At 41.7% G+C, this 27660-nt stretch overlaps 1 protein-coding gene across 4 annotated transcripts in view; it reads right to left on the bottom strand.

Moving 5' to 3' along the window:
- Positions 1 to 26014, bottom strand: part of ADAMTS20 (ADAM metallopeptidase with thrombospondin type 1 motif 20) — an 83315-nt gene extending 57301 nt beyond the window's left edge. For 2 of the 4 annotated variants that reach the window (XM_083463223.1, XM_083463224.1), the window contains exons 1-7: positions 25439 to 25965; positions 23727 to 24073; positions 8034 to 8199; positions 3774 to 4033; positions 1411 to 1494; positions 722 to 846; positions 167 to 207 (exon numbers count right to left, since the gene is read on the bottom strand). In XM_083463223.1, the coding sequence (XP_083319349.1) occupies positions 167 to 207; positions 722 to 846; positions 1411 to 1494; positions 3774 to 4033; positions 8034 to 8199; positions 23727 to 24073; positions 25439 to 25529 (1114 nt within the window). In that variant the 5' untranslated portion in view covers positions 25530 to 25965. Of the gene's footprint in view, positions 1 to 166; positions 208 to 721; positions 847 to 1410; positions 1495 to 3773; positions 4034 to 8033; positions 8200 to 18706; positions 18812 to 23726; positions 24074 to 25438 lie in introns of those variants that run through there. The other 2 variants (XM_083463226.1, XM_083463225.1) reach the window with 2 other exon arrangements.
- Between the last annotated feature and the right edge of the window lie 1646 nt (positions 26015 to 27660).

Raw genomic sequence — 27660 nt, 5'->3', positions numbered from 1 at the left:
ATCCAAATGTTTATCATCATGTAACCATATGCTTACAAAGGTTCAAAATATGTTCAAAAAGTTTACAAAACAAGATAAATTACATTAAATACTCATTTACAATTTAAGACAACCATTTTTCTTATTTGCAGAAAAATGGCATGATCATCTTTTTGCTTTAACTTACCTAAGGTGTCACATTTTTCTCTAGCTCTGCAGATATCTTCCCTTAAAGAAACAAAGGTTTTCTATGAAAATTTCGGTCTTAAAAACAACAGGGAAAACATATTCCAGATACCTATACATACTTTTCTAAATCCCGCCCCCAATTGGGATTCTTTCATTAAAATTTCAATGGTTTTAATGGGCAAGTGCCCCATTTGACTGGTTCTCAAAGATGTACTTGCAGTAAAGCAGCACCTCGGGATCAAGGGGCCTAGCTGTGACCCTAAGCATACATATTTTTTTATTAAGATCAATGGCACTAAATTCCAAAAGAACATGCCCCACATGGTTACAGGTGTAATATCAGCCACTCCTCAACTAGACGAAAACTGGAAGCAGATCAGGGGTTTATGCATTACTTCTCAATATCCCTCCCCTCTTATTTGCAAATTCCTCCTCCTCTTCTTCTTAATCCTGATTGTTCACACAAAGCTTAAGAAGGCCCAATGATACTTCTACGCAGTAATTTTATGGAACAGGGATAGTAACGAAAAATGAGTTTTCTCAGATACTGTACCTAGTGATAAGAACTGCAGTATCGTGGTGAGAAGGATGAGCATCATCCAAAATGTTTTGTGTTTGCTGCCATAAACAGAAGTTGCGAAGAGTGGTAGCTGCGTTAAAACTGATAGCTGGTCCTTCCTGTACATAAGTTGCCAAGACAAAACAAGGATGGCAAGTTTAAATCCATTGCAGTTATATTATAATGTAAGACCAGCTCTGGAAAAGATATCTCAATGGTACATATCTGTATTAATTTTGAGCAAGTAGATGACCAGAAAGGCTAGTTGGCAGGGTCAAGGCTGAACCTGGTCAGCATTGAAATATTATCTATTATTATTATTATTATTAATAATAATATACCACCCTATACCCGGAGGTCTCAGGGCGGTTCACAGAATAAAATCAAAATATAAAACCACAAAATATATAATCAAAATAAAATCAACAACCCAATAGCCCCCCCTGATAAATAATAAACCTGGCCATGTTAATCAGTATTAATAGCTAGATCCCAATTCTAAACATTTGCACCAGCCTGTCTGCCTGCAATGTATGTACAAAATACTTGGAAGAGCAGCTAGCAAATCTCATTTCAAGCATTTCATTTCAATACTTTTAAAAGCATTAACTTCTGAAAGTACACGTTAAAACTGAAAATTGCAGCAAGTTACTCTGAATCGTGAAATGAATGCATTTTCTTACCTGTTCATTGTGAACTACAATTAATTTTACAATCATAATATTTATTTGATTTCCTATACTTGAATCTTTGTAGATTGTAGCAACCTAGATAAATAAAAGCCAGAGTGTTAAAATTCTATGGTACTGTACATTCAGTGGAATCCAACATTGCATTGAGCATTCATTCAACTCCTCTGCCCTATTTGATTTAGCATGCAATCCTATCCATATTTTCCAGGCAGCAAACCCCACTGAATACTGTGGATCTTACTTAGGAATAATGAAGCATAGGATTGCATTGTCTGAACCAATTTTCATGTCACATTTTCTCTAACTGCAATATATACACAAGCAGAGAAACTAACAAATGCCACTTGAATGCCAATTCCCAGTCAGAATCAGCGAAACAGTTATTTAGGGCAAATGTAATATGAAAATTAGCTAATTGTCCTGTTGTCATCAATGGGACAAACCCATCAAACTTGTGAAACTACTGGTACATTCTTGCCATACCAGGAAAAGGTCATGTATTATGGCAAACCTCTGGCATGGTACTCAAATCTCTCCCCTTCTAAAAATTCTAGTTATTTTCTAGGTGCAACAAGTATTTTAATAAGCCTGTACACTGGGTTAAGTTCCTATTTTTCTATTTAATAAAGGCAATGATAATTCTTATGAGACCATATCTATGCTTATACACACACACACAACACACACACACACACAAGTTCCATAGCTCCAGTTACAGATAGGTAGCCGTGTTGGTCTGCCATAGTCAAAATAAAAAAATTCCTTCCAGTAGCACCTTAAAGACCAACTAAGTTAGTTCTTGGTATGAGCTTTCGTGTGCATGCACGAAAGCTCATACCAAGAACTAACTTAGTTGGTCTTTAAGGTGCTACTGGAAGGAATTTTTTTAAGTTCCATAGCTGTTTTAGATGTAAACGTCATCCACAACCCAGTTAAGCCAAAGTTCTTTAATTTAAATGAAATGAAATAGGTTTATTTTAATCCATACTGGTCTGAAGTGTACATAACAGATTAGTAGAAGCAAATCTGACATTATATGTATTCACAGCATTATTTGTGGATATCTGGGGCTCAACATTCCCCTGACATCATTTTTAGAATCAAATATACTGTCAAAAAGAATTTGTCACTGGATACAGCCAACCAAGTAATATGGGCCTGGATCCAAAGAGCTGCCTGGGTTTGTGCCAGGTTACTATGCTAGCCCAAATGAATGTTCTCCCCCCCCCTTGAATAGCCGTATCATTCCTTCTAAAAGCAAAATGTGTGACCCTATGCCAATCAGCTTGGAAGCAAAACTGGACATTCACAAACAAGGTATTTTCTGCATACACAGGGGAACCCTGAGGTATACAGAAGCCTACTTATTTCCTCTCTATAACCCCTTCCTGCAAAAGAGAGTCAATTTTTCTCCAAAGTAAAAATGTTTGCATTATGGAATCCTGGCAGCAAGAAGCTGGAGTGCAGGTACAAATCTTCTGCTCTGCAACTGTGAAATCCCCTATCTCACAAGGCTGTTCAAGCTGGGGAGCATGTTTGGCTAATTCTCCAACTCTCCTTCTGGCCTGGAGGAAGATCAGGGAAATTGCACTCATAGGCTCATGGATACACCGCAACATGTCATCAGGTAGGGAAAGGTTGCCATGGGGGGGGGGACACACACAAAAAGTCTTTGATCACAATCCTGGAGGTTGCAGTCTAAATGATACGTTGCTTAAAACAATGACGGGGAAGCCAGGAACAGTTGTCTGGGCTCTACTTTGGTCCCTCCAGGCTGACAGGGATACAACATTACCGTATTTTTTGCACCATAGGACGCACCGGACAATAGGATGCACTTTGTTTTAGAGGGAGGAAAACAAGAAAAAAAAATCTCCCCTTCTCTGCCCAGCGCCCCTTCAGTGAAGCGGCAGGAGGCACTGCACAGAGAGGGGGAGAACTTTCCCCCTCTTGTTTTCCCGCTCTAAAACAAGGTGCCGTTTAAGGTGCATTCAGGCGGCTACCTTGGAAGCCTGGAGAGTGAGAGGGGTCGGTGTGCACTGACCCCTCTCACTCTCCAGGCTTCAGGTTCCTTTCGACCTGCACTTTGGGGCTGGTGGGGGGAAGCCCACCACCAGCCCCAAAGAGCAGGTCAGGGAGCAGCGGAAAGGCGCAGAGGAGAGGCTCCTGCCATAGCCACGCGTCACCTCTCCAGCCGGGAGAGGGTCGCGGGGCTATGGCTTCTTCGCTCCATAGGACGCACACACATTTCCCCTTCATTTTTGAAGGGGAAAAAGTGTGTCCTATAGAGCGAAAAATACGGTAATTCTCCTCAAGTACCTGTTGGAATACACCTGTAATATAGGCTTACTTACTATTGACATTAGCGTTAATACATAATGCTGCAAGTTCCGTCCATGGTGCTGAACCATTCTGGCATCAGCCGTAACCATCACCTCTACGTATCTTGGATAGGAAAGGAAACGTTTCCTCCGGGAATGTGGGTTGTTTCTATCACTCTTGACAGAAAGGTTTTTAGAAGCATATTCTACAGCGGTGTGCTCCTGAAGTACATTTATGTCTTTCATTAAGCTGCTCTCATATGGAAATAGTAAAGTGCTTTTCTTTGGCTCTTCTGCAAAACAAAACGAACGATTACTATTGCACATACAATTTGCAAGGCTAACACCCTAACGCTAAACATATTTCTTGCGGTCCCCTTGGAGCTTAAAGGATCACACAGAAAGTGGGGGAATTGGCTTGAAGAATGAACATAAGTTTTTGTCTGTTTGGATTTCAATCCCTCCCTCTGCCCTTTATGCACTAGGCTGAAGAAACAAGGTATTTGCTTTGTTTAGGTGTTAACTCCGAATTCTGGCATGTGCAGGCTCACACCTGAGTTCTCTCTTGCTTCACATGCACACTTCTCAGTCCCCATCTCTTTCAGGTCATTTTGGGGGATAGTTTTTTTAATATAAAAAACAGAAATGGGATTTGCTTGCATACTTAAGAGGACCCTTTGCACGCACAGGAACTCAGTTCTGCCCTTTTTGCTTTTCTTGCTTTGGGCACCATTGTACAAACAAGGGAACAGATAGAAAAGAAGATTGGAATGTTACCAATCTGCCCAAAAGAGAACAGAAACTAATCTATGCTCACTTGCCAATAAGCAGAGTCAGGCTAGCATAGAAATTCGTTTACATTCAATGTCATTACTACATTCAATAGCTAAAATTTCTGCTTGGGCTATTTGGGCAACACAAGCTCTTTCTCTGCCAGTCAATAATTGCCTACAGGCACCTTATAAAGACCCGGGACTCATGGGAACAAGGCCAACAATCCCCAGCCCTGAAAAGAAGCCTGAATCAGTCTTGCTCATATTCTTCATCCCATTCCAAACAAAGATGGGGATGCTGAATACCAAAAGAAAATATGTCCTAAACTTGCAAGTTTGCCTGAAGGCTTTCCTATAACGCTCTACTCCTGTTGTTCTTGGTGGATAAAGCAACTCTGAAACTTGGCATTTGCTACATAACACATGCACAATAAGAACAAAAGTGTTATTCCAAAACCCATTGGTTAGAAATCCAGACACCATATGGCAACACCTGTGCGTGGAGACAGCAACCCTTAAACAGGCCTCTTCACTGCTGGCTGTTATCCAGTACATAGTGTGCTTCTTCGAGTGTGTAATGCTTATGGAATATTGTCTACCACCTTTCTTTTTTTCAAGTTTCAATTTCCCTCAAAACAAACTTTAACAAGAGTACCCCTCTTGGTGTTATTGTACCCACTACCAATGTTTTATGTACTGTGAATCTTTTTCTGCTTAGTTCAATGACTTAGCAAAAAGGTTTCTTTTCACAGAACAAGAGGTTGAGAAGATACAACCCATTTATACACAATGTGAGTTATCAATCACAGCATTAGGGAACAAAAAAAATGGTTGAGATGCAGTGATATAAAAACAACTGGCCAGTGGAATTAAAGATACGCAAAATTCAAAATACAGGAATGAGACACAAAAATGGCAGATTGATAAACTGTGAAATATAAAGTCATAAGCTACAAGTATTACCTACTTATAAAACTGCCTGCCTACCTAGCTATATTGGGGGGGGGGAGAGACTTTACTAAGGAAATGGCAGCAATGCACAGTGATGAACATGACTTGAAAATTAAGATGTTAAAAATTAAAACTCCACAAGAAGAAATAATTACTCTTATAAGAAGAAACAATTGCTCTCATATGAAACAGTGAAGAACTAACAACACTGCCTAATCTACACAAAAATATTTCAAAAAATACACATGGGATTGCACCACACAGACCTTCCTAAGGTGACACAATCTTCTTGCTAAACATACATTTCCCTACCTAGTTTTCCATGAATGAACACGTTAAATCTGAAGACTCACTTTGTAAAACTGGTATTATATGTCTTGACCACCTATGATACCATTATATACACAATACAAATCCCAATAGATGTCTACTCGCACTGTCTAAATCCTACAAAGTTAAATGGAACAGATTTCCAGTTACCGTAAATATGGGTCGGATTGCAGCCTTAATTTTTTAAACAGCTATACTGCAGGGTGGACACCAGGGGGTGACAAATGTAAAGGATAGAGAAGCAGATGTTGCTCTGATGCAGGTGGAGAAGAGTGACACCACAAACAAAAGGGGGTGCCACAGATTTAATTTAATGCAATCTGAGTTTGATTAGTCACAAATATGACATAACAACCAAAAATCTCAATAGGCTACATAATGCACAGCCCTTGTAAACCCTAGTAAGCCCTTGTACGACTCCTGCTTTGTCTGGAGAGAGATAAACCAAGATCCTGAATTAAGATGCAACATTAAGCCAAATCTTAGGCTTAGGTCTGCATAAATGCCCAGAATTTATTATGCTTTATTTTGAACTCAATAGTTGTGATTTTGTGGGATTTGGATTTTTCCATTTTCTAGCAGCAGGGTGAGTAAAAAATGGAGAAGTAGTTTGAGGAAGCAATGGAAAAGTCTGATTGGCGGGTGATGTTGGGAGGTAGCGTTGGCGTATAGTTATGTTGAACACAGAAACTCCACTTCCTGTACAATGCTGCCTCTTTCTCTAACCATAAGAGGAATCGCGGTATACAAGAAATGCCTTTTTAAACAAAATGCACTGAACAGCAAGATATTAACATTTATTTCCTATGTATCAAATTAAGAAACAATTCCGCACATGAGGAATTGGCAGAAAATTGCCAATCTTGCTACATCAAACCAGAATTGAAAGGCTAAAGTATATCCTAATGCATGCTGCCTTCATTTCTCTCTACCGCCCTACTTCACAAAATACTGTTTAAGGGGCATTCTGCATTATTCACAATTGTCAGAATATAATCTGTATGCAAGCCCTAGGCTGAGCACTTGGCAATGGTGCCAACTCTCAAAAATGCATGTGATCTAGTTAAGAAAAATGCTGCTCAGAGACCATATGTTAAAACAACAGCACGTATCTACCATTTTTGCTGTTTCCAAATTTATAAACATAAGCCTTTTCCTTCAAAAAGCAAACAAACGCTTATCCATTTTTAATAACAGTCCCAGGTTATCGAATTGAAAATCATACAAATTTCCACTACACAGGAATTACTGGAAATGCTATGTCCAATTCCTGGAAAAGGAATGGACACTGTTCAGTAGCCAACCAAACATGGCGGGGGTGGGGGGGGGGGAGGTTTGAGAGTATTTTGGCATTATCTGATGCCTGATCAGCCAAGTGTCACGACACACCTCCAGACTGCAAAGCCTTTTAATGAAAGGAAGCCATGTAAGACTAAATGAAGGAAGAAAATGGCCTGTTCACATCTTCCAATTAAATTTCTAAAGCTAAACAAGAACTTTATCCAACCTGATTCTGCAATTAAACCCTGCTTGGCATTCTCCATACAAGGGTCATTCTCCTCTGGAACTAAAATACACAATACAATTTTTAAAAACAGCTCTAGTCCAATCATACCAAAGGACACTGAAGCCTTTAATATGAAGCATCTAATAAAGAACATGGAAGAAAATGCTGGCCAGGTCTCTTGAGTACAGATCAGAGCAGCCGTATTTTACTAACCAGCCAACCTTTCTTAGATGCCAGCAGTAGCAGATCATGTCACTTCAGCACAGATACTGAGGGGACAGCTACACTGCAGACTTCAACTAGTTTAACAGTCTTTCCCTGCCCACAGGAAATGGGAAATGCAGTTTTGTGAAAAAAGCTGAGGCTCTCTAACATAATTCTCAGTCTGACACCAATTCCCAGAATTCTATGTCGTAACAAGTCTGTTAAATGTGAATTCATTGCTTAGATACACCCTTCATCTTCAACAATCATGTACAGCAGGTATAGGGACCCTCCAGTTGTTTCTGAACTATAAGTCCCATCAGCCCCTGTAAGCATGACCAATGACCAGCATCTGAGGGATAAAGGTTCCCCACACCTGACTTACAGCATCTTACCCAACACCACCAACATGATAGAGAAACACAAGCATATCTTGATGAAGACTAATACCACCATGGGATAGTATCAACAAACCACTGGTGATTCTAACAAGATAATTGCCCATCACTGTTTAAGATTTAGTTGTACCTGAAGTTTCACAAGGTTTATAGGAATTCTGATAAGAATCTTTCTTAAATTCTTCATGTTTATATATTAGATGTGGTTTATTATGGTCATCTTCTTGTTCATCTTCAGCTGCTGTCATCAAAGGTTCCAAAAAGTATTCACCGTCATGGGACTTAAATGTGCCCATCTGAAAACGAAAGAGAAGGTGTCACTGGAGAAGCTGCAGCAACCCAAATGTGAGTAGGTTAATGCCTTTTTAAAAGTAATCACAGTTGCATTATTTATTATATGAATTAATGGTCCTTAAACCTTACAGGCAAAACTGGGATTTCAAGCTTTTTGACGATGCTGAAACACTGATGTTGCAATCCTATATGCACTTACCTGGGAGTATGTTGGAATGAACAATATAGGGTTGCCGTATTTCAAAAAGTGAAAATCTGGACACAAAAGGCGGGGGGGGGGGGACAAAATCTAAACAAAAAAAGGAGATGTTTTTGAGCTATTTTGGGGGAAATTCATGCTGAGCTCCAGGGATATGTGCATTTATCAGACCAAAATCAACCCAGGCTTGCCCAGCTGCTTTGATGATTCCAGATAACATTGGGTCAATCAATCTCTCTCTCTCTCTCTCTCACACACACACACACACACTGTGGCGGCGGCAACACATTAAAATGTTTGCCCTATCAACTTTTGATGGTACTTTCTGTGCCTACCATGGTGACCACAGGTAATCAGTTATGGTTCCTTTGTTTACTCCCACCGTTCCTTGGATAACTGTAGTAATTCTAGAGCTAATACATGCCAACAAACATATTATAGGACTGTTGTATTTCAAAAAGTGAAAATCCAGACACAAAAGTTGTCGAACACTTTTTCTTTTCTTTTTGCTTGCAAAGTTGTTGAGCTTTTTTTTTGGGGGGGGGGGTGGAAATCTCTTTGACGGACGAATCCCATCTATGTCTAAGAACTTCCGAATACATGGCAGCCAGAAGACATGCCCAGGATTTCATTATTATACTTGTATGTCGTTTCAAGAAAGCAAAGGATAAATGTAGATTAGAAACCAAAGCTTACAATTCTAATGAAATTATTTCTAGAAAAAGTATTGCATATTTAGTGGAATCTGGGTTAAACACATCAATTAACAAGTTAAATTATCATCAGAATAAGTGAGTTGCAAATTGTACTAATATACAAGTGACTGTACTGCAGATAGTTACATCAGTCATCTACAAGAGCCTTTATCTGAGTGTCATATCTAACTTTTAAAATTAATTATTGTATAATACAAATGTATATTAAATTAATCGCTCTCATTTATAGCATTTTTTGGAACCGAACAAAATGTTTCTGATGTACCAGGCACAAAATTCTAGAAACAGTTGCACAATTTATTCCTGCCTGGAAATCTGTAGTAGTACAATTACAGATCTACATTCTTATTTTATAACAGCACTGAAATGTGTATTAAGGTATTATAGTTTTGCTTTATGAACCTTTTCATTTTCTCTAGAAACTGTGGTCAGTGAGAATTCATGTCACCTGAGCACAAGAGTGTCTGATTTACTATTATGCTGAATGCATACAATGCTGAGCTCTGGATGGTTGGCAAAACAGCATCCACTATAGCCTGCTTTTGCAGCCTAAATTGCAGCAGCTGAAACACAATGTGGTGTGGGCCTTCCACCCACATTTTACTTTGATGTTGAACCAGCAGGGGTAGTACACACAAACCACGTATTCCACTATCAGTCTTAAGTTGTTGAGGGTTTTGCCTTTAAGGACATGTTTTGAAACTCATATGCAAGAAAGCTTGTTTGCTATTGTTAACCACCTTGAATGGCTCACTCAACCAATTTCAAGAAGGGCCAGATCTGTGGGAAGTTTTCCTATCCTTATTGCATGTGTGATCTGATGCTTGATCAGTAGACAGATCCTTTACAACATTGTCAATCAGTGAAGTAAGAGGCTCTGCAACTGAGAGTTTGGTGAATGAAAGCTCAATTTCACATTATGTAGAAGTGTCTTGCCAATGTTACCTGTCCACTTGTTGTTAGATAAGGTCTTCCCATCAAGTGTTGTGATCAAGTGTCTTAAGGGTAAGTCATTGGTGTGGAGAGCACAAACCAACCAGATCAAGCTTACGACCAATCTTGACCTATACCCACTACATGGTAGCATGCTCCCAGCCAGTTAACATTTGTATAATCACTTTCAATGGCCTGAAAGCTCTAACCAATGCCCTTTGTCTTCATGACATCTACAAGATCATTAGCAATAACGTCAGCTGTTTTTTCTCTCTTTGAGCCCTTTTCCAGAGAGAAGTAGTAGAGATATATTTCACCTGGCTCACTGCACACAGAATAATGCTGTTCTGATGCTGGGCAACTGGGGAACTGCTGATGTGAATTGTCTGCTTTCAGCATAACTTTAGTTGTATCTTCATGACCATCAGAGGAGATGCAGTCAATTTCACCCTTCTGACAAAGATAATTCAATTCCTGATCCAGAGACTACATAACTTTTTATTGGGGTCCCTTGACTTTATTGTGATAAACTCCAAGTCTCTTGTCCTCTCAGTGATCAAGCCAGCATCCATAAAGGTGGTTGTGGTGATAGCAGCTGTGGCATGCAGGCTAACACCCTATCCGATGCTCTGAATAGCAACATTATGTATTTCTAATGATGTTGTACTCTGCCTTTTTATTAGAAGTGGAAGGTTTACTTGGTTTTCCTAAAGTCAATTCATAACTTCCATCATTTCCATCTTGGGCATCAGGTATTTGTTCCTTTATTTTCATCAGCAGAGAAAATTATTTCATTTGATGGTATGGAAGCATCCTGTTTACTTCTTTGCTTATATCCAGCAAGGCTTCTTCACTTGCCTTCTTGCTGCTTCCACTTTTTGACTTGCCTGTTATTTTCCCAAGCAAGAGGATATCCCACTGAGTCCAATTCTTCAGCCTTAATTCTTCCAAGAACTTGGAAAACTGCAGTTTATGTAACAGCAATTGCTGGCTGATCATTTTGTAATACTGTGAGATTTATGTGAAACAAAACTCAGAAAAGTAGCTATGGCAGGCTGCCATGGGTTTTGGTAGACTTGGGCCTCCAAGGACAGCTGCAAGTAATTGAAAGATGGCTCTTGGGGAATTGTCAGTCACTGTATAATGAGCCCCAGGTGAGAGGAAGATGGGGCTGATTAACAATAACAAATCTTCAGCCAGAGCAAGCTTGAAGAGGATGTTAGAGAGTCTGGTGGTCTCTGATCAGGATTATTGAACAAAAATATAAAGCTGAATAAAGGGTTGTCCAGTAAATGAAATATTATTCTGGAACCAAGAACTGGAAAATTAATGCATTCAGAGAATCAGGAAGCATTTTTAAAGGTTATAAATCCAAGGGTATGAACTTATGGGTAAAGGTTTTCCTTTGAAAATATGTACTTCAATGAGGGATGGATCTACACACAGGGGCAGAAACCACTATAAATAAGCTATAATTTAAATCATTATAACAAAAGAAAAAAATACACTATGTAAAATTACATAGAAAAGTTTTGTGCTCACAGCATCAACTGGTGTTGCATGCTTATAACACATTTGAAATGCTGTTTTTCGACTAATGTAGCTGAGTCCAAGATGATGGTTCGGTGCTGATAGAATGAGGTCACCCCTCTGAGGTGCATCATGCTCTTACTTTTGCTGACAGGTGAAAATACACCTACTCATTTAGGCCTTTCAGGAGGGATAAAGTGCATTAGGTACCGATAGCACCTTCTATCGCAATGTCCTGATTTCTGATTTTGTTGCTGCGGTTTTATCGCAGATGTTTACTATCAATTGTTTATTGATGATGTTGATTTTTGTTTATCTTGTTGTTGTCTTATTGTATTTGTATTTTCCGCCCTGGATGAAGAACAGACTATAAATGCTTGCAATAAATAATACGTTAGTTTTGGCCATCCAGTATCTTCAGCATGGCATTTCTACAATTAAAACATTATAACCAGTGAACATAAACAAGTTCCAAGGCCATGTAACTCTAAACATGATGAAGACATGAACAGCTATTTCAGATAAGTGTTTTGTCATCATCTACACAGGCAAAGAGCGTTTGCTCAAGATGGCATACACACACACAACTGGCAAGTCTGCAGCAGGGGAACTATGACATCCCAATTCAGTCATAATGACCAAAAAAACCTGACACTGATTTTGAAATGGCTTTACAGTATTATGGATTATATGAAGACAGGAAAAATATATTCAAATGGCTAAAGACCATTTGTAGAAAGGTGGTTACACACTTCTGCACTAGCACACACACAAATAAACATACACTTGCACAAACTATCTTGCTATTTTCAAAATAAATATCCCAGGTATGCACAAAGGTAAGGTGGAGATGCCTACTTTATTGACTGATCTATCTGTAAGTCATAATTTTAAGAATGGAACAAAATAGACAAGTTGCCTCTTTTTTCTTCCCAGAATGAGGCAAAACAAAGACTCCTGCATTCCTCTCCCCCATACAAACAAGAGATATCTTTTTTCTATCTGTTTTCAGCAGTAACTCTTTAAAATAGGTTTTGGATTTTGGTGAATTATGACTCAATACACTCTGGCCCACACAGCTGCTTATGCAGCCAGGTTCTCTCATCAGAAAACATTAATAAACCAAGCTTTGTTCATGTCCCCCAGAAACTCCCATTCCTGACTGACACAGCCTTCTAGGACATGCATGGGAATCAGCGGAGAGAGAAAAGGCAGGATCAGATTAATAAAGGCTATGGTGACCTTGCAAGAACCCACATGGCAAGTGAGCGAAGGTCTCAATTTGCCTATTGAGAGAGGACCAAGGGTTTCTTACCCCTGCTGTTTATAAAGAATTATACATGATGGGGCAGGGAGGCTGCGTTTCTAAATGCATTCACTTCAAATAGAATTTTAATATCACTGCACTATGTGATAAAACGGTGAATGCAATGTGCTGTAAACAAAAGCACATAACAAACAAGCTTAGCACTCCAGGATAAATCATCAGTTGAATCAAGTCAAATACTCCTTTGTAGAGCAACAGACCACAACTCTATCAAAGGCTGCTTTAAAGCCCACTACATAGCCATGAGGTCAAATTCTGCCTTTCCATCTACAAGTTTAAACCTCTTTTACTTCAACAGGAATTGTACATGCATGAAGAGGACAAAAGCCCTTTCATTTGTGCATACTAAATGATAGAATGCATGCTGGAAGGATCTTCTCAGTCTCCAAGTTAAAGAGGTAGAAAAATGATGTGTTGAAAACATTTTACAGTTTGGCAAGAAGGTGTGCTGACTCTGAAAACAATAACCTGTGCTCATGCTTAACAAAAACAATATTAAACTCGCACACAAAAGGAAACACGGAGGCAATCCACTGAAACCTGCCAGGCACAAAAAGAACAATGTATAGATTTTACCCTGGATCATGTTCTGAACCTAGCCACTATCCTAAAATTTGGGTTAAGAAACATTTAGCATTGGACAGCAAAGTCAGTTTTACTAACCAGGTCACATAATAGGATTAACGCATATATACAGGAGTGCAGGGCTTTCTGGTGCCAAGCCATTACGCTTTTGCGGAATGAGTGTGAAATTTTGTGCATGTACTCATGTATACAATAATACCGTTACCCTTCTAACTTTTCTATCTGTTAATATACCGTATTTTTCTCTCTATAAGACGCACCAGACCATAAGATGCACCTAGTTTTTGGAGGAGGAAAACAAGAAAAAAAAATATTCTGAATCTCAGAAGCCAGAACAACAAGAGGGATCGCTGCACAGCGAAAGCAGCGATCCCTTTAGCTGTTCTGGCTTCTGGGATAGCTGCGCAGCCTGCATTCGCTCCATAAGACGCACACACATTTCCCTTTACTTTTTAGGAGGGAAAAAGTGAGTCTTATAGAGCAAAAAATATGGTAATCAGTTCAAAATTCTATGAATGAAAAAACTGAATAGATCCTTTGGAATGAATGTGAGATCTTTAAATATTACCAAAAGAGGAACAATTGCTGAAGGCTATCTTAAATAAACAAGACTTAAAACAGGAGAATACAAAATGGCAGAACAACACTCCGTGGAAGAAGAATGTCACATTTCAGGATGGTTTTACTTGTTTGCCTAAGGAAGGGGTGGCAAACTTCTTGTCTATTGGAGGAGTTGGAGGATGGATGGCGGCTAACAGATTGAGGTTGAATCCTGACAAGACAGAAGTACTGTTTTGGGGGGACAGGAAGCGGGTGGGTGTGGGGGACTTCCTGGTCCTGAATGGGGTAACTGTGCCCCTGAAGGACCAGGTGCACAGCCTGGGAGTCATTCTGGACTCACAGCTGTCCATAGAGGTACAGGTCAATTCTGTGTCCAGGGCAGCTGTTTACCAGCTCCATCTGGTACGCAGGCTGAGACCCTACCTGCCCGCAGATTGTCTCACCAGAGTGGTGCATGCTCTGGTTATCTCTCGCTTGGACTACTGAAATACGCTCTACGTGGGGCTACCTTTGAAGGTGACCCGGAAACTACAACTAATCCAGAATGCGGCAGCTAGACTGGTGACTGGGAGCAGCCGCCAAGGCCATATAACACCGGTCTTGAAAGACCTACACTGGCTCCCAGTACGCTTCCGAGCACAATTCAAAGTGTTGGTCTAAACGGCCTCGGTCCAGTATACCTGAAGGAACGTCTCCACCTTCATCGTTCTGCCCGGACACTGAGGTCCAGCGCCGAGGGCCTTCTGGCAGTTCCCTCGCTGCGAGAAGCCAAGTTACAGGGAACCAGGCAGAGGGCCTTCTAGGTAGTGGCCCCCACCCTCTGGAACGCCCTCCCACCAGATATCAAAGAGAAAAATAACTACCAAACTTTTAGAAGACATCTGAAGGCAGCCCTGTTTAGGGAAGCTTTTGATGTTTAATAGGTTATTGTATTTTAGTGTTCTGTTGGAAGCCGCCCAGATTGGCTGGGGAAACCCAGCCAGATGGGCGGGGTATAAATTAATTAATTTATTATTATTATTATTATTATTATTATTATTATTATTATTATTAGTTTAGTCATTTAGTCATGTCCGACTCTTTGTGACCCCATGGACCAGAGCACGCCAGGCACTCCTGTCTTCCACTGCCTCCCGCAGTTTGGTCATACTCATGTTTGTAGCTTCGAGAACACTGTCCAACCATCTCAACCTCTGTCGTCCCCTTCTCCTTGTGACCTCAATCTTTCCCAACATCAGGGTCTTTTCCAGGGAGTCTTCTCTTCTCATGAGGTGGCCAAAGTATTGGAGCCTCAGCTTCACAATCTGTCCTTCCAGTGAGCACTCAGGGCTAATTTCCTTAAGAATGGATGCGTTTGATCTTCTTGCAGTCCATGGGACTCTCAAGAGTCTCCTCCAGCACCATAATTCAAAAGCATCAATTCTTCGGCGATCAGCCTTCTTCTTCTTCTTCTTCTTCTTCTTCTTCTTCTTCTTCTTAGCCAAATGTAACTGGGCATGGGACCCTAATAGACCCATAAGGTCACTTCCCCAAAGCCACTTTCATCTACACCCAAAAGGTGATGATGGGGCAGCTTCAGCTTGGACAGTAATGATTTTCAATCTGGTTTCAAGTCTGGTTTGGGGTACTCAAACTGCTTGGTGCCCTGTGCTGGGAGAGGAACAGGCAATAAAAACGTTGATCCTCTTTGACATCTTGGTGACTTTTGACACCATTTACCACACTGGGGCTACTGCCAAAGGGTGGTACACAAAACTCTTAAATAAATAAATAAATTTATTCGATAAGTCTTTCTTCCACTTCTTGCTGTTTTGATGACTCATATAATCACATCAGTCAAACTGCACATATCTTGTCATGCATATATTTCCAGGTCACACAGAGAAGCCCCATCCCCAGACACTTCACAACTTATTGCCAAGAGCTTCACTGGTTAAACTAGTTCCCAGTATGCCCAGTAATACTGGTATTCTTACTGCCTTGCAATGCATGTCATGGAAGGCTTAGACCAGTCAATAAGCTACATAAGAAATGTATCATCTCTCCTCAACAATATCAAAACAGCAACAGGAAATTCCTGAGTCCGCTCAGATACCGCAAAGTTCAGTGCCACCTAGGGACATATAATTACACTATTTACTGAGTATATCCCTAAACTATTACTATATAATTGGTTCTATATGTAAGTTAGGCACAATCACTAACTCAAATACTAAATGGCAAGCAAGTTGTTACCCACATATATTCATGTAAAATTCTTACATCAACTAGTTTGTTACAACAGCGTTCTGTCTACAACTACTACTACTTTAATGAAGTCTCACATAACTCCAACACTAATTCTACTGTATAAAGTGAAAATATATAGTTTGTTACGTTATAGTGTGCATTATCTAATACTGTTGTGGCTAACAGCTTCAACAACAAAAGTTGTGAAATTGAAAGCAACTTCACAAATAGTCTTTAAAGCAATTCCTAATACTTTGAGGGTTTTTACAATCAAGGGGTTATAAAATTCTGATGCACAGCCCATCAATTCAAAACTGAAACAAAATAAACAAAAGGATTCAAGCAAAACATACCATGCAGTAAAGATTAGTGTGAAAATGTTTGTAAAATTCTTAATTCTAGAGCAATAATTGTGTTCTAGCAAAAACAGCAAAGAGTTTTATGGTGTCTTAAAGACTAACAGCTTTATTGGGGTATAAGCTTTCATGGGCAAAAACCCACTTCATCATAATGTGTTATCCTTATCTACAGAAAAAAGTCAGTCACAGGTATTCTTTTTCTCAGTTAATACAAATATGGAGTTCATCACTGGAGTAATTCCCACCAGTGCCTTTATTTTTATTATTTGATAAAATAGCTGCTAATACTTGGGGGGAAAGAACAACACTCAGTTGCAGCCAGTCATGTGTAGCAGAAAATTTCCCAATGCTTTATTTTTCCAAAGTAAATTCTCCATTTTTGAAGTTCCTCAGTAACAATGAATGGGTACGAATTGCAAATAAATATTATGCAATACGGTTAGTTACAAAGTAGTTAGCTTTGTTTATGAAACACAGTACAAATAAAACAAACATGCTGAAGTAAATAACCTTCTAGGGGCTCAGAACTTTTTCCAATGAAAACTGAAAATCTACAATACAAATTACTATATGCAAATTTGCTTAGGAAAATTTTCTAATTCAAAATTATGGACTCAACTAAAAATTGCGATGATTACTAACAATGCGATCCTGACCTATGGCATCACAAACACCATTTAGACATAAATCTTGAGCCCTAACATTTTCTGTAATGGAGAACTACAACGATACCACAGAACAAAACCTCCTTGCAGACCTCGCAAATAATAAACATTGCATCTTTTACTAAAGTGGCACCTCCTAGATTTTAAATTATGAAGCCACCACACTGGAAATGTGTTTTCTTGTAGAGAAGTAACTCAGTCATCAGACTCTCATCAATGCTGAAGATTGTATGCTCACTGCTTTTCATGAAGGTTGTTTAATAAAGAAATAAAGAAATAATTCATACTGTCTTGTCAAAACTGGACAGAATAACAGCTCCTGCAGGAGAAATATCCAGCTTTCGACTCAGACATGCCACAAATACTATGCCACCTGATTCTAATACCACATTTTCTACCTACTAGATTGTCTGAAGGCATTTTCAGTAGGACTGTGTCATTTCTATGTTTAGAACATGATCTTACAGGCATCTAGCAGACTATGAGTATCAAATAATTATTTAGCAGCAGCAGCAGTGGTAATACCAGCACTATAGTCATTTTGACCCTATATAACAAAATGGATCATTCGCCGTGCAGTAACCTTTCCTTAAGATTTGCCGAGTATATCATGAGACAAATGAGACCCAGACCTATATAGATCAAGTAAGGGTGGACCCATAATGCACAAGGCCCATGTATTTTTCTGAGTCAACCAAATGTTTCTGGGTGGATAATGAATTTTGGAGGATATAAATTAGGGGGAATAAATTTAAGATGGCTTTTCCTAGATGATTTGGGAGTGATGGAGAAGCGTTAGTCAAATGGAATTAAGAGTTATTTGGAGCAGGACCTGTGAGGAAATTAGTTTTGGGTAAATGAATTAAAAGATGAACGGATTTCAGGTGAACTAGAGTGGGATGCAAATGAACTTACTCTGAATTAACTGAATATACAGAGGTTATCCTGATCGAAAATTAGTGAGCTTGCCTTTTGTAACATTTAAATTATACATTTGCATAAACAGATATAACTTGGGATATGCAGATATTATGCAGATTTGTGTCTACGGGTCTGTGCCCTGTATCTTTCAAGCAACTAGCAATATCCTGGGACCATTTAGATATACCACATATAGCAGAATTAGATCCACAACATCTGGAACTATGGAAAAGTGAGGTAATATGTAACCATAAAACTGGTTTAATTACAGATAGATGATTCACCAGATTTATTGTGTCTGCCAAGAGTAACCAGATTCTCCAAGAAGCAAGGCCTTTTACATTAGGAAAGGACTCTTCCCCCCCTTTAAATAGTGACTGTCCTATTGAAGAAAGACTGTATTGTGGCCAATTGTATACTTCACCCTGCATTTCTTAACAGACTTTGGTGACAACTAAGTTTAATAAGAATTAATATATTTTACCTCTTTGTTTCCTCTCTGGACTATGCTTAAGAGGCCATTTTGATCCACCTGCAGCCACTGAAATCCTCAGCAGATCTGGTTGCCCATTTCTGTAGGAAGCTAAAACTGACCAATGAAGTGAAAGTAAAAGAAAAATATAGAACTTAGACAAATGTAGTTAGCTTGTGGCGTCTAGAATGAATTCTAAATTATGTCTGCCTGCCTGCAAATGATCAGACACATGTGTCATTGCAAATAACTCCTGTGTCCTTTGGTACACACTGATACATATTTCCATTTTTTCCCTTAGCTCCCTTCTCAGTCATTCCCTTCTAACATCTGCATGCCAGAACGTATGCACATTGCATGACTGAATCACATCTTTAAGAAATGTTTCTAGTTAGCCCACAGCATTTATTCAAGAAGTACTTATCATATGCTTAGGACCCCTTCAGTGTGTTTGTATGCATGCACACACAGCAAAAACACTGCCATGTAAGCTGTTTGACAGTGGAATGGTCTCCTTCAGGAGGTTGTGGACTCTCCTTCCTTAGAGGTTTTTAAGCAGAGGTAGGATGGCCATCTGTCACGGATGCTGTAGCTGAGATTCCTGCAATACAGAGGGTTGGACTTGATGACCCTTGAGGTCCCTTCCAACTCTACAATTCTATGGTTCTATGAAGAAAATGTTAAATACTATGGTATGTTTACACCTGGCAACCTACACATAGATTTTCATTAGATGTGCTTTCCACAGAGGAATTTTGTCATATCTGAAGCAGTGCTTGTAGAAGTGCCCTCTTAACAGTACACCCCTAAACATGACTACTCAGAAGTAAATGACTTTTTGTTAAAAGGGGCTCACTACCAGATACGTACATGTAATATTGCACACTGGAACCCACAGTGAACAGTAATGAATGTATCTCATTTATTTCAGTGTTGAGTACATACATTTGAGTGAAGGACTGCAGTCACGGTGCCTAGACCTTCAGTCCTGCCACTGCTATAAACTCTGTTTATATAAACAGGCTTGGACAAATGCAGAATTATGATAATATACTCTACTCAAGTAACTATATATCTGATTATATTCAGGCAAATTGCATGCATATTCAGAATATGTTTGAAATCTTAGCTTGTAAACTTCTTGTAGGGTGTTTTAAATCCTATTTTTTTTCTTCCTCTGACATTTACAGCAATGATCCATTGCAGTTCCTCACAAATATGTGAAACTGTGTGACATAATTGTCATCAAATCAATCAAAGGAGCTTCTCATACTTCAATTGCAATAATGAAAGGAACTGTTCTCTAATGTATCAGGGTTTGGCACAAAACGAGGAAAGATTTTTTCATCTGGAATCATTTTCACACTGCTTATTATATAATTATTGATATTAATATAACTAGCCTTCTACAAAATAAGATTGCATCCCCATAACTCCAAAAAAATGATGCCACTTGATAATGACACAACTTGGTTATTGATATTTTGAAGGATTTACAAATCCTGAAGACATGGATTGGTTTGGATTTAATATCAAACTATGGTTTGGCGCTCTTGCAATCCTGGTTTGTCTGGTTTGGAAATACTTCCTCATATGGTGTAGAATGAAAACAGAATGCAGAACATTCATTAGGTAACAAAGGCATAAACATGGGTACTCATGAGGAACTCATGGGAAGAGAGATAGGGTAGAAAAAGATATGTATCCCCCGCCCCAAATCAGTTAGACGATCCTTCAAAAGCTTGGACAATTTCTGCTAAACATTAGGTGTTAAGTGCTGAGCCAATTCAAGGCTACCTTTGCCTGGAGGGTACCAGTAGATTGAGAGGCCTTTAGAGCAAATATGGGAAATGTGTGGCTAGACTACAACTCACATGACCTCTAACCCTGGGGTGGGAATAGGCAATAAAGATACAGTTTGATTCCTCATAGCCAGAGTTAGAGTCCTGGCTGCCAAGGACCACACCTGTGGCCTAGGTTTTTTCTGCTGCCTTGTGAAAGAAGAACAAGGGTGAGGGAGGGTGTCTGTCATGGGTAGAGACCATTACCAGCCCTTTAGCATTCCGCCCAACCCCAATTTCTCAACTTCTGTATTAAGAAGCATGGAAGGGAGGTTACAAGTAGGTTGATAATTACAGATTACAGGTTTCTTTGGCTACGTTCAAAGCAAGAGGAAGAACAAGCAAACAATAGGTCCCTTGAGTGAAGAAGATGGAGAAATGCTATTGGGTGACAGAGAGAAGGTGGAGCTGCCTCTCTCTCTTCACCCAAAATGAAATGATAATAGCAATGATTATGTTATTTATATGCCACCCATCTGGCTGAGTTGTCCCAGCCACTCTGGGAGGCTAACAACAAATTATAAAACTACAGAAAACATCAAACATTAAAAACCTCCCTATACAGGGCTGCATTCAGATGTTTTCTAGAAGTCAGATAGTTGTTTATTTCCTTGACATCTGATGAGAGGGTGTTCCACAGAGTGGGCAAAACTACCGAGAAGGTTCTCTGCCTGGTTCCCTGTAACCTCTCTTTTCACAATGAGGGAACTGCCAGAAAGCCCCCGGAGCTGGATCTCAGTGTCCAGGCTGAATGATGGGGGGTGGGGATGCTCCTTCAGGTATACAGGGCCGAAGCCCTTTAAAGGTCAGCAGCAACACTTTGGATTGTGCTTGGAAATGTGCTGGGAGTAATAGATGCTTTAGTTAAGATTCCTTCACTGCAGAGGATTGGACTAGATGACTCTCCAAGTCCCCTCCAACTCTATTATTCTATGGAATCTCTTTTTGTTTACTGATAAGAGGCAACAGTGAAGCCAACACTGTTAAATTATAACAAATAAGACAAACTGAAACCACAACAGCAATATCCTATTTTGAAGTTACTGTATGCTCATAATGTATCTCTAGTATGGAGGTTTGCCAAAACGAAATTGAGAAATTGGGGCTGCAATAGTTCTCAGGAAACAAGCCAAAGTGGCAAGCCACAAACTTTCATGTCTTAAATACGCATAACTCTAGATCATGAATCTCAACACACTTTGAGCCATAAATGCACTTCAGCAAAGGGCAGGAAGAGATACTACTGAAACGTGTATAGATTAAGCACCAATTGCACCATCAATTCTACTTCCTAGGAAATAATAGTAAATAAAATAAAATCCTGATGTGATTAATACCAATAATAAAGAAAGGGTTTTTTTGTAAACAATATAAACAAAGGTAAAGGTAAATGTACCCCTGACCGTTAGGTCCAGTCACGGATGGCTCTGGGGTTGCGCGCTCATCTCGCTTTATAGGCCGAGGGAGCCGGCGTTTGTCTGCAGACAGCTTCCGGGTCATGTGGCCAGCATGACTAAGCCACTTCTGGCAAACCAGAGCAGCGCACGGAAATGCCGTTTACCTTCCCACCAGAGCAGTACCTATTTATCTACTTGCACTTGATGTGCTTTCGAACTGCTAGGTCGGCAGGAGCTGGGGCCGAACAACGGAAGCTCACCCCGTAGCGCGGATTCAAACTGCTGACCTTCTGATCGGCAAGCCCTAGGCTCTGTGGTTTAGACCACAGCGCCACCTGCATCCCTGAAATAATATAAATAGCTTTCAATAAAAGAGCCAAATGGTTCTTAGGAAACAGTTAAAACACTAGAAGGCCAATCATTTCAACAGAAATTACACAGGATACAATCCATTCACCCTTTGCATTTACCCCATCACTTTTCATGCATGGGGATTTCTTGCCACTGACCCATCCCCTCTCAGCAGCCCTCCTGTGGCCAAAAACTGCACTCACAGGACATTTACACATGCTCAATGGACCTCAATGGACACATGCTCAATGGACCTTTCCATAACCCTCTGTTCGCCTTAAGTACCATCGCAGCAAAACACAGCTGGAACTCACAGTGGAAATGCCTTTGTAGGTTTAAATGGCCTGCAAAATATAGTCTATTTAACTCCATTCATCCATGTACCAGTAAAGCCTTATGTCAAAAAGTGTACAAAAGTGCAATAGCTGGATTCCCCCATTCTTTTCAAGATTCCAGCACTCAAAGAGTTTCAGTCTTCCATAGCTCAGATCTCAAATAAACTTCCTTAAAAAGAACTTAAAATTGTAGTTAATCTGTTGACATTGCTAAAAGTAGATCTGGACATAAATTAAGTCATAGCTGGAAATATGAAACACGGGCTGAAATTCAAAAGACCTGAGTTATTCAGCAGCAGATGCTGAATCCACTTTTTTGACATGAATCCAGGCTCAGAAGGGCTAGCTGGCTGTAGAAAGTGCTCAAATATTACACCCATAGGCAACTCAGTAACTTTTTAGATAGCCAATAGTGCATGGGACCTGAGAGTTCTGCTTCCAAGTCCTAGCACAGGCTGTTGCATGGTCTTGGATACATCACTTCTCTGCCTTAGTTTCCAATCTGTAAAAAAAAAAAATGTGAATAAAGCCTTGCAATTTGCTAGTGGTGGGGGGCACTTTCCCTAGTGAGTAGGACGGATGAAACTTGAATTGAAGTGACACACCGTGTATGCTGCAACGGTTCTTTATAATCCCTTCCGAGTTTGCAAAATCTCAGAAAACAAAACACAAGTTTTTCAGCTATTTTTAATGAAATTAACAAAAATCTACACTTCCTACATTTATGCGATTTCCAACATTTCTGCCCAGACGCTGTTTAAAAAGGCCATATGGTGTCATTGGAAAAGGTATACTCTACTGAATTCCAGCATCATACTGTGCTTTGGACAGAGAAAAGAGACTACCAGAATCCCAAACCGCAACACAGTTTTGTTGCATTTTACAAAGTTCATGATATCAGACAGAATGCTATTAAGGTAAATGTAGATATTATATATAAACGCTATATATGTATGTATCCCAAAGAATATCATCTCTGTTTGAAGGCAACAGTGCTTCAGAATCTCTTTCCTTTATGGTCAGCAACTCATAAAACCTCCAATTCAGCAGCCAACAAGTCAGCTCTCCCACTCAGACAGAACAAACCTGAATGAAACACAGTACTTACCAAGCCACCACAAATGCTGAAGATTGCTGTGTGCATTTCCTGTGCATTAACATGCCCACGGTAGAAGCAGTGGCGCAAATCTGAGGGGGGCTGCCTTTCAGTGGCCCCCACATGTACTTCCATATAGTGAGGAGCGATGAAGCTGGTGTCAGCACTCAGATTCAGCTGGAATACCTGTCCATAGGCACTGAGGCGGTAGTGAGTCCTGAAAGGGATGGGTTCCACACCTGTCTCCATGCTTCTTTTCCTCCTTTTGAAGTGGTGAGTATGAGGAAAAGTTTCTCCAAATTCATTCACCCGCGTGGGTGTCACTATTTCATAGGACGGCAGATGTTTCACCAAAGTCTCTGCAACAAAACAGCAAAGGTACACACTTTGAATATGGTGCAGATTCCTGATACAGGCATCGGATCCATCACAGTCTACTGCCTACCAAAGGAGACAAGGCTAGACTTTCTATTCTTCGGGGAAACCAGTGCAATACGATCTGCCCTTTTGAAAGCAGAGAGGTTGCACAAATAATCTGCACATGCACCAACTCCTGATAGGATTGGGGCAAAAGCCCTGGTCAAGCACTTGGGCGATCCATTGCCGGTCAGTGTAGACCAGGCATGGCCAAACTTGGCCCTCCAGCTGTTTTGGGACTACAATTCTCATCCTCCCTGACCACCGGTCCTGTTAGCTAGGGATGATGGGAGTTGTAGTCCCAAAACAGCTGGAGGGCCAAGTTTGGCCATGCCTGGTACAGACAGCAATAAGCTAAGTCGGCCCAATTCTCTGACTCAATCTTTCGGTCATCATAGTTTGAAAAAGATGTACAAACTAACAGTGGCGCAATATATGCATCATCAATATACAAAGGGCAAAAACAATGGCTTTTGCTTCACTCATACCTGACCTTCCTAACAATACAATACAGGCTATTTTCTGGCTACACTCCTACGCATCATTTTAAAACTTTAATAATGATGACGTTAAGTCACCAGATGACTAAAACCAGTCCAAAATCTCAGGGCTCTTTCTAGCATTCATTGGGTGCTAATTGATTAAAATTTGCTCAGAGTACACATACTAAAAATTAAGGAGCCTAAGTTAATCATGCTAATTCAGTGGGCTGACCCTGAGTAAAAACTTAGCTGAGTTAACACTGAAAGTCTGGCATATTCCAAAACACATCCTATGATATAAAAGTGAGAAAATGTTATTTCCTCGGGCGCTTATGAATTCTGACGTCCATGCAAGAATAAAAGGACAGTGGGAACAGGCACTGCTCCTCTTTGCCCACTGAATAACGAGCTCCAAACACAACTGCGGACAAATGTCTTTCTTATGGGTGCCTGAAATGTTTTTTGCTCTGGCCTATCTGCCATAGTGTAACCATGTACGAGGACGGGGAGAAAAAAAGGCCTTCCAGGCGGGAATGCACCTGAAAGAGACAAGCGCCCAGCCCCAGCCGGGCTCTGCCTTCGCCTCAGCGCGCGCCGCGCGCTCTGCCCGCACGTGCGAGGCTCCTTCCCCACGCGCACGCGCGCTCGCCTCACGCCGCTGTCCCTCCTCCTCCTCCGCCAGCGCAGCGCCAAAGCCTCGGGTTCCTAGAAAGCGGCTTGCTGGCGGAGAGGGGCGTGAGGCGAGCGGCCGGGGACCTGCGGGGCTTTTCGCGCGGGTGCCCGAGCCCGGGCGGGCGCGCTCTTCGAACCGGCCGGCTCTTTTACCTTGCTTGGGGTGCAGGCGGGCTTCCCACGTCCTGGCGACGAGCAGGGCGGCGAGGTAAAGCAGCCTCGCCAACCCCTCCGGACCCCGCATGGTTCCGCCTGCCTCAAACGCCTCCGGCGCCGCTCCTTGCGGCCTCAGCGGCGGCCGCGGCAGCTACTGCAGCCGCTCGCCGGCTGGGCCGACCTCGGACGGCGCGGCTCCCTCATGTTCCCGCGGCGCCCGCAGCCGCCGCGTCTCCTCTTCCTCCTCCGCCGCCTCTTCCTCTCTGCCCCGGCGTCCCCGCTCGCCTGGGACTTCTTAGCGAAAGGCAACGCTGCCGGCTCGGCGCGCCCTGCTGCTGCTGCTGCCTCTTGCTGCTGCTGCCGCCGCCTCCCCTCCACGTTCGCTCCCTCCAGAGCTGCTGCTGCCGCCGCCGCCTCGCTCTTTCCTGCCGCGCAAGGAGGGAAGGGTGCCAGCTTCGCGGACTCTCCCGCCACCCCGGGACCCCCGACATCAAAGACTCTGCCCGCCCCCTTGGGGCAGGGACCTGACCAGCGATTGGAGGAGTCGCGGCGGCGCTACCGACTCGCTCTCGCACACGGAGCGGGCTCGAGGTTGCGCGGCTGGCTTGCCAGAGGCGGGTCGCGGAAAGGAACCGGCCCTGTAAGCAAGGGCAGTCGGCGTGCGGTTCTTGATTCCTGCTTATAGGTAGCCTCAGGACAATAGAAAGGGGACCCGTTGCAAAAATCCACCTAAAAAGTTCTGAGGAAGAAAGCACGAGAAATCGAATCCCGGTTGGGTTCTAGGGTTGCCATATTTCGAAAAGTAAAAAAAAACCAGGGCACCCCGAAAGTTCTTAGGGAGACCCCAAAATTGTTGAACGCTTTTTTTAAAGGAAACCACGGAAATTGTTGAGCGTTTTAAAAGAGAAAGGCGTAGAAAAAACCCATGATTTTTCGATTGACTTTCTTGAACTCCAGGACAAAGCGCCACTTTTGGGAAATTCCCCCCCCCCATGTCAATTCCGCCTTTGAAATCCCAGTAGTGTCCAGATGTATGGCAGTCCTAAACCCATAGAAGGCAGCCAGAACAAACCCCCAAAGTAAGGCAGTAAGTCTCACTGGACTGGGCAAAGATGCTTAGAGGGGAGAGGGGGCTGCACTCTAGGTTGATGCTTGTCTGCTGGGGCCTGGATTCAGTGGTGTCCTGATACCTGTAAGTTGTGTGGCATTGGCTCAGAAGCCACAGCCATCCATCTGCTGGGGCCTGGATTCAGTGGTGTCCTGATACCTGTAAGTTGTGTGGCATTGGCTCAGAAGCCACAGCCATCCATCCAAGAGTCTGCAAGGCAGAGTTGTGGGAAGCAGTTGTGTAGCCCACACAAAGAGGATGCAGTGCCATCTTCTGCCTTTTATCTAATTGGCTCTCGTTTCTTTTTAATGCCTCAAACTGATAGTCCTCAAAATATTGCACACCTCCAAGAGGAAGTATGGCATCAATTATCTTGGGATGGGATAGGATACTTTGGGCTGAATCCAGGTTTTCTTTCTCCCCCCCCCCCAACAAATTGTCACCACTGTGGTGATGCCACCAAAGTTTGTATACAGCGGTACCTCAGGTTACATATGCTTCAGGTTGCATACGCTTCAGGTTGCAGACTCCGCTAACCCAGAAATAGTACCTCGGGTTAAGAACTTTGCTTCAGGATGAGAACAGAAATCATGCTGTGGCGGAAGCAGGAGGCCCATTAGCTAAAGTGGTGCTTCAGGTTAAGAACAGTTTCAGGTTAAGAACAGACCTCCGGAACGAATTAAGTACTTAACCCGAGGTACCACTGTACCTTTGGAGGAAAATAAACAACTGCAATGACTTCTTCATTTAAAAGCAGTGTCAGTTAAGGCTGACAATACACAGTGCTTCCTGCCAATACTGTAATTAAGAATAAATCATCGTAAAATTGTAGAGTTGGCGGGGACTCTGAGAGTCCTCTAGTCCAGTGTTTCCCAACCGGTGTTCCGCGGCACACTAGTGTGCCGCCGAACATTGCCTTGTGTTCCGTGGGAGGGAGACGGGCGAGTCGGGCGGCGAGAGGCGGGGTGGCGGCGGCGAGCACACGCGGGGCGGCGAGCGAGCGAGCTCCCACATCCCATCGCCGCTCGCTTCGGCCGGCCTACTGGAGGAAGGCGCGAAAACCCGGCGGGCTTTTGGGTGGGCGCCAAGCAAGAAAGGCGGGAAGGCTCTG

This window comes from Podarcis liolepis (genome assembly GCF_965112155.1).
Source record: "Podarcis liolepis genome assembly, chromosome: 10".
Lineage (NCBI taxonomy): Eukaryota > Metazoa > Chordata > Lepidosauria > Squamata > Lacertidae > Podarcis > Podarcis liolepis.
Note: the sequence above shows the minus strand (reverse complement) of the source record. Positions and strands in the feature narration are given on the sequence as shown.